General features: G+C 40.7%; 2 protein-coding genes across 2 annotated transcripts; both read right to left on the reverse strand.

Moving 5' to 3' along the window:
* Positions 1–604: 604 nt before the first annotated feature.
* On the reverse strand, positions 605–4,108 carry LOC104957584 (ATP-dependent RNA helicase DHX8-like; the record flags this gene model as incomplete). Its single annotated transcript, XM_010785227.1, has 11 exons — positions 3,995–4,108; positions 3,772–3,857; positions 3,629–3,695; positions 3,437–3,516; positions 3,221–3,327; positions 2,787–3,083; positions 2,385–2,529; positions 1,758–1,949; positions 1,583–1,670; positions 1,397–1,494; positions 605–767 (listed from the first exon to the last, which is right to left on the reverse strand). Coding segments are annotated over exons 1-11 (1,426 nt in total), but the record flags the coding sequence as incomplete, so codon positions are not given.
* Positions 4,109–5,378: 1,270 nt separating this feature from the next.
* On the reverse strand, positions 5,379–12,574 carry LOC104957582 (ATP-dependent RNA helicase DHX8-like). The gene is made up of 11 exons (XM_010785226.1): positions 12,371–12,574; positions 11,535–11,720; positions 11,243–11,453; positions 10,974–11,155; positions 10,665–10,805; positions 10,337–10,492; positions 9,670–9,807; positions 8,086–8,214; positions 7,298–7,494; positions 6,311–6,490; positions 5,379–6,187 (listed from the first exon to the last, which is right to left on the reverse strand). Exons 1-11 carry the CDS (start codon positions 12,422–12,424, stop codon positions 5,968–5,970), a joined length of 1,794 nt encoding a protein of 597 aa, XP_010783528.1. The 5' UTR covers positions 12,425–12,574; the 3' UTR covers positions 5,379–5,967.
* Between the last annotated feature and the right edge of the window lie 50 nt (positions 12,575–12,624).

Consider the following 12,624-nt stretch of genomic DNA (forward strand, 5'->3'; position numbering starts at 1 on the left):
TACTGAGCTGTGTGGGGTTTGTTCAACTTTTAAAAGATGTTTGAATGGTGATATACACAGTGATAGGTGTTAAGGACTAACGTTTATAGATATTTTCATACAATCATAAGTATTGGGATCATTTGTATTAATGTGGACCGGAGGGAGAGGGTGACGAGCATAAATTTCACTTTCCTTTTTTATTTCAATTACAACTTTGGTCATGAAGAATATGTTTCTCTGTTGTCCACGTTCATAAAGCATAAAACAACAGCATCAGAGCACGGCACGAGTCTCTAGATGAGTTTACAGTAGTCCCTCCTTCTTATTAAACATCCATGTTGTAGTCCGCTATAGAACACTGTAGTTTCCATAGTTTCACCACAGCAGCAGAAGCACACAATGACGTCCGCTGGCGCATCATAAACACGTCAGATAGTGAAAGTGCATTCGGATTCTAAAGTACCGCAGTCTCTTCTCCTAAGTCCTTTTGAATTCTCCTATCCACTATCCCTTAACCCCGTGACGTTTCACTCAGAGGTCAAGGAATAGGAGATAGGGTTAGAATTTAGGAGCTGATTTTTGGATTATCGGAACGCAACCAGGGTGTTTGCTGAATCATTACATGCGTATTGCTTACAATCAGGCATCGGGTCGACCCAGTTCTTGTGCAGGCCGGTGGGGATGGAGTCCAGCTCTGCAGCGCGGGCCGACTGCTTCAGCTCTCTCCTCTCCTTAGCCAGGGCACTCTGCATCATGGCCGCCTGTGAGAGGGAGCCGTCGGGATTCTGAGGGACAGAATAAACACAGGTTGGTGCGATAGAGAAACTAATACAACAATCTTTTAAAACTGCATCGTATGTTAAAGCACCAACATACAAATCCAAATGTACTCGTAGGTATCTAATCTATTATTTAAAATAAATCCTCATCAGCATCATCCAACTACAGAGTAAAACCAAAGATACATGTAGTCAAGTAGAGTGACAGCAGCAGTAGATTAGCACTGCAGTGCAGATAGGCATGTGTTTCAGTGCACCCTCTGCAGGCAATGAAAGTAATTGTACTCTGGTGTTCTTATAGGAATGAATTGAGTGTCACAATATTATTTTCCACTTTCACAAATGCCATATTGTTTAAATAATGCCACAAACATGTATATTTTTTCTGGGTGAAATTTATATTATTTTGTTCTTACAGTCTAGTAAATGATTAGAACATTGATGTTGATGCACTGCACCAAACACACAATAAAGCAACAATGGCACTAGTAGAAACCAAGAATATACGATGTGTTCGCCCCATAAAGTAACCTGAGAAAATGTTGTGGAAAATAGTTCAACCCACAATTCTGAGCCTGGTATAATAACGTGTATGATCTGGTGCTTTAATTGCCGTGGGATAGAAAAATACATACCTTTACTATCCTCACGGGGCTCATATTGGCGCTCCATTTCGTCTGTCCCCTCAGGAAGGGGGGTTCGTCATCCACCAGATCAATCTCCAGCTCTTGATCTTGTCGAGGGAATAATTGCAGGGAAACATTATCACGCCGTCTAACTCTCCTTTCACAGAACCTTGAGGAAAAGTTCTTCAGTTTTACCTTCATCTTCATCTATTTTGGGAAGGATCCCCGTCTCTTCATCAAATTCCGGGAACTCTTCTTTAGGAAGTACGTTGGCTGCAATCATCTAAACGGGAGGAAAGCATTTTATAGTGAATGTTTAGAGAAACAGCCAAGAAAGAAATAATCTGTTGCAGATGTTTTCAATGAATACCTGTTTAATTTCCCATTTCTCCAGGTCAGTTATCTTGGAGAGGCGTTTGCGTTCCATGGGGTTTTCATCTAGGTCCAGCACGATGGCCTCCACAGGGCGGTCGGGGTTCCTCAGGGCCTCCTCTCCGACCACAGGGTCCAGGTTTCTTCTCCGGTTGGGGTTCAGGTCCTCCCCGGTCCCCTGGTCCACATCCTGGCAACATGTCAAACATTATTAAAATGTTTCTGGCCAAACCAATTATTGCATTGTATGCAAATGCATTTATGTTTTAGTTTCGCAAACTAAGTTTCTCATCGGAACTAGCAGCTTTCAAAAAATGTAAGTGTAATCTACATTTCAGTAACCATAAATCATTGTACTAAACATTTGATTGTATTACATTGTCTAAAAGAAGAGAACAATGCATAATTTATGATCACATTTAGAAACTAACTTGTCTAAAGAAAAAACAATATTATATTACTCTAAAAAGTAGTGTAGGGGAAAAGAACAGACAGGACATAGTGATAGGATTTCATCTCTTCACACATTATTTTCTCACCATTTCCATTTTGGTAAATGGATTTCTCCATACAGCACATCATACCAACAATATAGATGTGTCTTACCATGTTGCACATGACTCACCTTCATGCTAAGGCTGGCTTTAGTTCCAGTGAAGGACAGGACTTTAGCCTTCACCTTTTGGCCTTTGGTAACAACATCAGCAACATTGGCTATCCGTCCTTCTTTGCGCAGCTCTGAGATGTGCACCAGGCCCTCCCAGCGTTTCCTGCACAGTTACACAATATAACCTTAATGTTTCTGTTTTGACAACTAAAGTGCCATATGGTGAAAGGTATACAAATATAGCGAATAATCCAAAGAAAACGCAATCAAAACTGAGATTTAAAGAAGAGCTAAACAAAATGTAGAAGAAGAACATCATTTTTAAAAATACTATACAATTGCTAGTCTATATTCTATGTTCCAAAAACATTGGTGTTGCATTGGTTTCCATTGCTGTATTAAAAAGATGTATCGACTGACCTGAGGCCCTCTAGCTGCACAAAGCAGCCAAACTGCATAATACTGCTGATTTTTCCGTTGTAGATGTCGCCCACAACCGGCTCCTCTGGTGGAGGCCGATCTACAGCTGTATCTCGCAAGCGAGAGTCTTTCTGGTTGTTGTTGCCTTCGTCTTTCTGAGGGCTCGGAGGATTGTCACTCCATCGACGTTTCCTTTTTGGTTTTGGGATTGTTTCTCTGTCAGGCGAACGACTGCGATGACCACCAACTTGTCTGTCTGTGTTTTGACCTCCGTCACTGTGCAACTTTTGGTCTGACCTGAGGAGCAAATGAGGAAGAGAAGTACAATGTTTACTTTAACGTTGACAATTTGCTGTGGTTACTAAGAGATAATTCAATGTTTTGTCAGTGAGAGCTTATTATTTTCAAAATGGCACAACACTTTATTAAATTACCCATTATCAGAGCTTGTTCCACAGAAGTTAGGCATGAGCATCTCCAGCTCCTTCATGGCGGCTGCTGCTACCTGCTCATCGCCTCTAGCTGTGTTGCGGGGTGGAATCTGATGAAGAAGTAACATTTAGTTACAATTTTCCAACTGAAAAACGGCTATATTTTACATTAGATGTTTGCTAGAAGACATCATTTTTTTTTTTTTAAAGAAGCCATACCCTCCACACAGGATCATCTGGTTTACAAAGAGCGGGATATTTCTCTTTCAACTCGTCCTTTTCACCCCTTGGCTGATGAGCTTCAGTCATACGAGAAGAGATAACGATGTTAAACACGAAAGAGTTTAACATTACACTAATAGCTATTAAACATGAAATAGGAATACATAAAATAAATTAAAGTGTCTGTACCATTACTTGTAGATGGTGAAGACTGCATAGTTTGAATAAGTCGAAGTAAATTGGCAATAAAGGTTTCCTGAAATTAGAAAATGGGTTTAGTAAGAGCATATTATTTACAAACCCTAAAAAAAAGTGTTTAACGGCAAACTTACAGTAAAGTCAGCTCCATTTTCACACAGAGCTGTCTTAAATTCCTCAAAGGTTGTGTGTTTTTCGGCGAGGTTGATGATAAATTCAGCTGTAAAACATAAACTGTTGTTTAGCTTTGATGCTAACTTGGGCAGCAACAACTGATTCTTATTCGCTAATCGCTATGGCAACTTATGAGCTAGCTCTGTAACAAGAAAACAATGCTGTTGTGTAGCTTTACGTTACCCAGGTCTTTCTCGCATATTCCCAGATGATTCTCCAACTCCGTGCACACTTTTGACACCAAAGATAAATACTCAAGACGTTTTATTTCGTCTAAAGCAGCCATGTTTCATGTTTTCAGACCTGAGCAGGAAGTGGTTCTTCTTCTTTAGTTTGAGCTCAAAAGACAGTTGCTGCCTCCTAGCGGCCGAGGCCGTTAACAGCACGCACAGTTAACAGTATGAGTAGATTGTTGATGTTTATTTGCACAAGTGTTTCAGTTTTTATACGTCCACTCCACAAAATGTATTTCATTAGTTACTAGTGACCTTACAGATTCAGATTTTTAATATAAATATAATATACGATTATATATTGAGATGTATTATGCAGTGGGTCACTCAGTAGGGGCTTGGACTGTGAGCCGTAGGGTCCCCGACCAGACCTAAATATGGAGTGTGGACTGCTACTTGGAGAGGTCCCAGTCCACCTCCTGGGCCCTGCCGTGGTGCCCTTGAGCAAGGCACCGGACAACCCCCCCGGACCCCACTCCCATTGCTCCCCGGGCGCTGTACAATAGCTGCCCACTGCTCCTAGTACTAGACTCCTGGTACTAGGATGCGTTAATAAATTCAGAGTACACATTTCACTGTGTGTGCTGTGTGATCTGCATGTGTGACCATTAAAAGAGGGTTTCATCCCTCCGATTCTATTCTATGTTAATAAATATAAACAACGGTATAATAAATTAAATCTAAAAGAGTTCACACATTTAATAGGGTTGTTTACACATTTGCATCAGTAATTATGGTCCAATTATATAATATATTATTCTGAAATGGGCCATTCAGTTTAATGAGAAATGTGGTGCTCTTAAGTATACTTTGATGCTTATACTATTGTGATAAACACTGAGTACTTCCACCACTGCACTCTACTTGAGTTTTCATACTTTACTCATGTATTTCTATTGCAGGCTACTGTATTTATGTCCCTCTAATATCAGAGGCTGATATCGCACTTACTAATTAGAAGGCAACAGAAACTCTTAAAAAAAACGAAAAGGAAACGTATTCTCTTTCGACCAACATTAAAATGCATTTTATACATTTGGGCATCAATATATACAACCCAAACAGGGACCACATGGCTGCGAAGAATGCTTCAAATATAGCTATATTGTTGGCGTTTAGCTTATAAAACTCCCCAACGCTTTAGTTGATTAAAAAAAATTTAAATCACCTTTTCAGTATTAAATAATTTTGATATGGTTATAATTTGACCTAAGAGCGATCCGGACACTTTTTCCTCTATAAAAGCACAAATGTATAAGTTCAGTTGGTAATGCATGGCAATATTTGAATCATAAAATATCCCCATTTAGAGTAAAAGTTCACAAAAAATATAGTAGGGTTGAAAAGAATGTTTGCATTTTAATGGAGGAAACATTTTCAAGTTACAGTTGCAAGTATAGCAAAGCAACACCTCAGATACAGACAAGTGGGACACAATTGTCCAAGGTTAAGTACAAAATCTATCTAACATTTAGTCAGTTCAATCCTTTTGGCCTGGAAAATATTTACTATGGAAACAAAAAGTCTCTATTACTATTCGTTTAGGTCGAATTAAGGCATGACGTTATGCGATAACAATTTACTCTGCCAAAAATAAATAGTCCATTGTTTTGCAGAATCTCCCCATAGAAGATGAACTTTAAAACCACTTACTAACAGGACAGATATGGATGTTCTTTAAGTTCCAGCATTAGTGCTAAGAGAAGTAAATAACTCCAACTTTCCTAAAATAATGAAACCCCCACCCAAGCAGGTTATTCTAGGACCTTCTGAGAGAAGATGTACAATGTGTACGCATTTAAAAGTAGGAGTGAATACACAGCTTGAAGCAGTGATGATAAAACATCTACCACCAGGGACTGGTCGACACATCTGACCTTTTCATAAAAACATTTGTGTTCTGGGTTTGTGACGTCACACACTCTAACGGCGCCTAAAGGCTCGGGAGATTCTCCAGGCGTTGGGTTCCTCGTAGCGGTTGTACAGAGGCTCGAGGCGCTGTTGTTTCTTCTGCTTGCTGAGGCGCGTGGGATCTGACACTTTGAAGAAGGCTGGAGAAAACTCCACCAGCCAGCGGGGGTCGATGGTGGTCACCTCCCGCATGTACTCCTTGGTGGTCAGCACCAACTCATGGTACACAACCCTGAGGGTAACAGAGGCAAGACGTCACATGGCTGTTTTCACATTTGGAAATACATTTAAAAAATATTTCTTTCTTTCGTGATCGTGACTAATACAAAAAGGTGATATTATCTTTTTGTCTTACCACTCAGGCTGGCGGTTGAACAGAGCACTGGAGGGGTGGATGTAAACAACTTGTTGGTCTATAAGGGTGCGGTAACCCTCCTGAGGATCCTTTTTGGCGGCGTTCCTGAAGAAGCCACTGCAGATGGCTTTCTGGACTCGGACTGTGGCTTTACCACAAGATACCACGTCCAGTTTATGTCTGAGGAGGGGAGAGCATGTTGGAGGTTCATGAGAAACAAGATATTTTTTTATCCAGTTTAGATTGTTCTTTTAGTTGAGATTTGTATCCTTAGTTAGTGTAATATTTACTACAGATAGTGGATATGCCCCTGGTAGTAGACAGGAGTACCAGCAAAAAAGCTAAGTAATGTACTGATGCGGATGGGGCAGCAGAGAAATGTCTATTAACCACCTAAAAAATGTATTAAATAAATAAAAGGGGGTGCTATATACAGCCCTTTCTGACAAGGTACAGAAGCCAATGTTTTTGCCCTCTTCAAAGCCACAAAACTACTCAGACAAAAACTGTTGTTTTTACTTGCAGAACACAGGAGTTATTGGTCCACTGAAATCGCTTACTTTGTGTTATTGTGTGGCTTTGGTGTATTTAAAAAGTGTAAGTACAAGTTTCAACAAAGTCAAACATTAACATATACAGAATAATCAGCTATAGCCAGGAACTCTTTTGATGTGCAAGGTAAAATTACAATTGTCAACAGTTTCTGGTGCCTTTGAAGAGAGACAAGATAACAGCTTGGGTTACCCATTGCAAAGGTACATCAGAAATTCATTCTAAATATAGCCTACCCTAAATGATATCATTTTTTTTTATGAGCATACATGTGCTGCTACCCCCCCATGTCTACAGTGGAACATTGCCAGGCTTCCCTGACATTACTCCTGTCTGTTCGTCCCAATTTTGGACATGAAAACCCCAAAACGTTCCTTTAATGATATTGAAGATTCACGTGTTAGCATGTACAGTGGTTCTGCCAGTACTTCATACCTGTCCATGATACCCAGCATCTGCTTGCGGATGTCCTGGCCTCTGCGCAGGGAGCGAGCCTGGATGAAGTTCTCATAACACCAGGGGTTGGAGAACTTGTTGTTCTTCCAGGAGTTGTAGACAGCCAGCAGGGTCAGGTGGTCTCCCTCAGGCTGGTGAAACTTTGCCTTCTTCTGGTCAGCCAAGGCCTGCTTGTCCTTTAACGGATGAAACAGAGATACACTAAGTTATACATGATAAACATTAGGGATGCTCCGATCGCCAATTTTGGGGCCGATCGCCGGAATCAGTATCGGCCGATACCGATCGCCGATCCGATCGAGTGGGCGGGGCCTATGGGGATCTTCCATCTAAAGTGATGTTTAAAACTCGGTTAATGGGGCTCATTCACTGGCGCTTCCACAAACAACAACCAACATAATTATTACATTCAAATGAAGTACATTATTCAAGTTTACAGTTTAAGTCCGTCACAGCGGGTGGAGCTGCAGGATTTCTGCTTCACACACGTTGCATACCGCTATTTTATTGTCATTTTCGGACACTTTAAAATACTGCCAGACCAGTGAAGCCATTTTGGCGAGCTTGTTTTGCCGCGCACTGAGAAAAGTGTCATGTATTTTACGTGATGCGATTTTTAGAGAGCAACGATCGATCGGCAGAGAGTGAGTATCGATCGGAGCATCCCTAATACATTTTAATATCCATTTACTATTTATGAGAACCAGGGCCTTCATAAGAAACCTTCCGAGACAGGTAAAATGATTGTATTTAAGCCAAAGTCATACCTTCGGTCTGTAGAAGACGTTCTGCACAGACAGCATGGAGACGATGGTGAGCATCTCTTCACTGCAGCCCAGATGGACGGACATGATCAACATCTTACACAGCATGGGCTCCAGAGGAAACTCCGCCATCTGAACCACAGAGACATTGGTCAAACAAATACAGACAGTAAACAAAGTAAACAGAAGATCAAACCAAAATGTGTAGACAAACATATGAAACCTTAGGTATTAAAACAAATCAAATCAAACTTTATTATAGCCCCAAATCACAAGAAAGGTCTCAAAGGACAAAGCAAACAAAAACAAAATACAAACTTCATAGCATAACAATTATAAAAACATTATACAACATTATACATCAACATGTGATAAAAGCATGTGACTGAAGTGATGGTAATGTTGAACGGAAACTAGTTGATGGAAATTAGTTTACAAGGAAGACAGATGCGAAGAGATGGGTTTTGAGTTTGCTTTTAAAGGAGTCAACGAAAATAGCTTTGCGGATCGGAAATGGAAGACGATTCCAAAGGAGAGGTGCTCGGAATGAAAAGGCTCTGCCACCTACGAATGTTTTTTTAATTCTAGGGATGGAAAGGAGACTTGCATTATGTGATCGTGGGAGCCTGGTAGATAATGGGGTAATTAATGATGACAGATACAGAGGTGCTAGTCCATGCTAGTCCATGTAAGATCTTAAAGGTTAATAGTAAAATCTTGACGTCAGAACTTATGTGAATCGGTAGCCAATGCAATGAAATGAGAACAGGGGTGATATGATCACATGTTCTGGTTCTGGTTAATATTCTGGCAGCTGTGTTTTGAACCAGTTGTAGTTAGGCGGTGGTTGATTTTGGTAGCCCGGAGAAAAGTGAATTGCAGTAGTCCAACCGAGATTAAACAAAAGCATGGATTAAAGTTTCAGCATCGGCTAGGGAAAGCACTGGACGAATCTTTGAAATGTTCCGAAGGTGGAAAAAAGCTGTGTTTGTGATGTTGGTAATGTGATTTTTTAAATTCCAGATCTAGATTGAATACAACTCCAAGATTTTTGATCAACGGACTTTGTGGATGGTTGAACCAGCTATGTTCAGGCTGAGGTCACAGAATTTGTCCCTGATATGTTGTGGACCAAGAAATAACATTTCAGTTTTTTCTGTGTTTAATTGGAGCAAGTTTGATGACATCCATAGTTTGATTTATTTTATGCAATTTTCAAGTTGTGGTCAGTTGATAAGAGTTGTCCGGCTTAATAGAAATGTACAGTTGAGTATCATCTGCATAAAAATGGGAACCTAATTGATATTTATTCATTAGTAAACCGAGAGGAAGCATGTAGATGGAAAAAAGGATGGGGCCAAGCACAGAGCCTTGGGGGACACCATAGTTCACTATTTTAAGTTCTGAAGAGCAGTTTTTGTAGAAAACAAAGTGAGATCTCCTGGTTAAGTAAGATTTTACTCAGTCTTTACGAGCACTTCTTGCACAAATCATACAAGTAAATACATCTGTATCATTAAATAACTGCCATTTCAAGGTTTTATCTTATAAAAGATAAAGGAAATAGATTTTTCCTATTCTCCTCACCCTTCTTCCCAGCCGTGTGAGTAAGCCTTCATCGTCCAGCGCTCCCAGAGTGTACAGCTGCTCCATGGCGAGGATCAGCGTCTCCATGGGAGGAGCGTCCATGAAGTCAAAAGCCAGGAGGTCGTTGATGCCCATGGCCTGGAGAGAGAAGGACACAACAAAATAGAAATATAATCGTATGTCTAAATAGAAAATAATAATAATCAGGCAACATAGATGACCACATCTATAGTACAGTAGGAGGGCTCTAGAGAATTTGGTGCATCATAAATGACTTTTTTACAAAATTAATGAAGCAAACATTTTTAAGATTAGTTAATAAATGTTTAACACATAATAGCTTGTGATACTGTATGGAATAGCATTGATATTATTGAGACTAGGAAGTTGTATTATAATAGATTTTAAAGGTGCACCTGAAGAAGCTACCACTGGGTGTATGTACTGTATATGAATATTTAATATACATTATTAATTTAAAAAGTTGAAGGACCCTGCATTATGTGTAAGCCCCATCCATCAGCCTAATGTTTATAGCTAGTCAAAAGCATCAATAAGACACTTATAATTCAATAATTTACATACAGAATGTTTAATGTTGTTTTATCAAAATCACAAATCCAGTTGGAGAGAGGAAGATATTATTATTTTAATCTCAGTGCATTACCTTCAGAGAGAGCACCGTGCTGGCTAAGCTGGTTCTCTGGATCTCCGGCACGTTGGTGGTCAGCATCTCGTCTCTGTAGGCCCTCTCAGTGTAGAGCCGGTAACACTTCCCCGGACCCGTCCTGCCCGCCCGCCCGGACCGCTGCTTGGCCTGCGCCTGGAAACAGATCCAGAGTGTGTAGGGAATTAGTTTTAAAGAAATGGCCGTCAATTAAATGATTCTCAATTTAAGGTTTTTAGAAAAAGATAAGAACACTGAGGTTACCAAGTAGGACATATGTACAATTTTGACTTCAAGTTTATAAGAATTCAGGTAAAAATGGATGAACCTGTGATATGGGAGTCACAACAAGCTGGTCGATGCCGGTCTTTGAGTTATAAACGATCTGTTTAACAAAGCCAGGGTCCACCACGTAGTAGATTCCATGGATAGTAAGAGATGTCTCTGCAATGTTAGTGGCAATGATGACCTGGTGGTAAAGAAAGTACGAGGTTAGGAAATAATTTAGTCTTCCAGGTATATGATGTGTTCTTTGCTTTTAAATTGAATACAAAATGAAACCTACTTATAAAATATCAGTTCCACTCAATAAATTGCCCAAGTCACATCTTTACTCTTATCCGGAACAGATTATCACCTTTCTGCTGCCGGGGGGTGCGGGGTCAAAGATCCTGGTCTGCATCTCACTGGGCAGCGCAGAATAAACTGGCAGAATGATCAGTTCAGGAACATTCGGCCCCAGGGACTTCATTCTCTCGTACAGGATCTCACAAGCAGTGTCGATCTCCTCCTGTCCCGTCAGAAACACCAGGAGGTCCCCTGGATAAAGAACAGAAGGGAATGTTACATTAACATTAAAGCTTATTCATGTTCGTGTAAGGAAAAGAGTTAGTGACAGGATCGTACCTGGAGGTTCAGTCAGGTGGATCTGCATGACAGTGATGAGACTGGCATCCAGGTAGTCCGTCTCAGGCTCCTTGCAGTACAGAACCTCCACTGGGAACGTTCTTCCTGGGATGGTGAAGATGGGCGCTTCACAGAAATACTGAGAGAACTTCACGGCGTCCAGTGTGGCTGAGGACACAATAAGCTTCAGCTCTTTGCGCTTTTTTATGGTCTGAAAGAGACATGGGAAGTTATTGTGTGGGTATAGATTTGCTATTCTTTCAATATCCATGGTTCGTAGAATGTAAAATACCTTCTTGAGAAGACCAAAGAGCACATCAGTGTGGATTGTTCTCTCATGGGCCTCATCCAGCATGATGAGGGTATACTGACTCATGTCTGGGTCCAGCAGACACTCCCTCTGCAGCATGCCGTGGGTCATGTACTTGATCACTGTTTCAATACTGGTGCAGTCCTCAAATCGAATGGTGTAACCAACCTAAAAATAATAATTAAAACAAATATATGAGTTGCTAAGAATTTATTTTACATATTAAAAACAGTTCCGGATTGTTGTTGTGTTAGTGTTGGAGATATTGGCCGTGGAGAAGTCTTCCTTCTCTCATTATAATGGCACTAGATGGCACTCTGTGGCGCCCCAATGTATTTGAAGAACTCATCCTTAAATGTGTTTTTCCAGAATTAATCACTTTATATATATAATATGTATTCAACAGAAAACATGTGGGAAGCAGGACCTATATTCCATACCACCGCACAAGTAAGTTAACATTTAGGGCGTCCTCTGCTGAGCTGTAATGTTAGCTAGCTGAGTAGATGCACGCTTTCTTCTACAGTTGGCGGGTATCTTTTGGTAGAGAGAAAATAGTTCCTACATGAAACAGCTCACATCAAGGTCTGTGGATTATATTGGGGAAACTGGGTGATTCTTTTCCAAAACAGTTTTTTGTACACAAACCAGTTGTCATGTGGTTCAACTATATTGAAAATAAAGGCAGACATCTGTACAGCTTATATCTCCAACACTCTGCAACTCACAGCAAAACTATGTAGATTGATAAATAGTACTAGTCAGGTGAAAGGATGAAATATATTTAATTAAACTGCCCTTTTTAGAACATCACTGACCTCTTGGCCTAGACGGCAGCCGTACTCCTCAGAGACCCTCTTGGCCACGGACATGGCGGCCACACGGCGGGGCTGTGTGCAGCCGATCTTCCCCCGGGTGGTGTAGCCGGCCTCCGCCAGGTACTGAGTGATCTGCGTGGTCTTACCGGACCCTGTCTCTCCAATCACAATCAGGATCTGGTTGTCATGAACAGCCTGTGGCAGATTTTTTTAAAAAGTAGTACATTTTGAAAGCTAGCTCTTTAATTGCTGTA

The sequence above is a fragment of the Notothenia coriiceps genome, unplaced genomic scaffold (assembly GCF_000735185.1).
Source record: "Notothenia coriiceps isolate Sejong01 unplaced genomic scaffold, NC01 NC01_scaffold00027428, whole genome shotgun sequence".
NCBI classification, from domain to species: domain Eukaryota; kingdom Metazoa; phylum Chordata; class Actinopteri; order Perciformes; family Nototheniidae; genus Notothenia; species Notothenia coriiceps.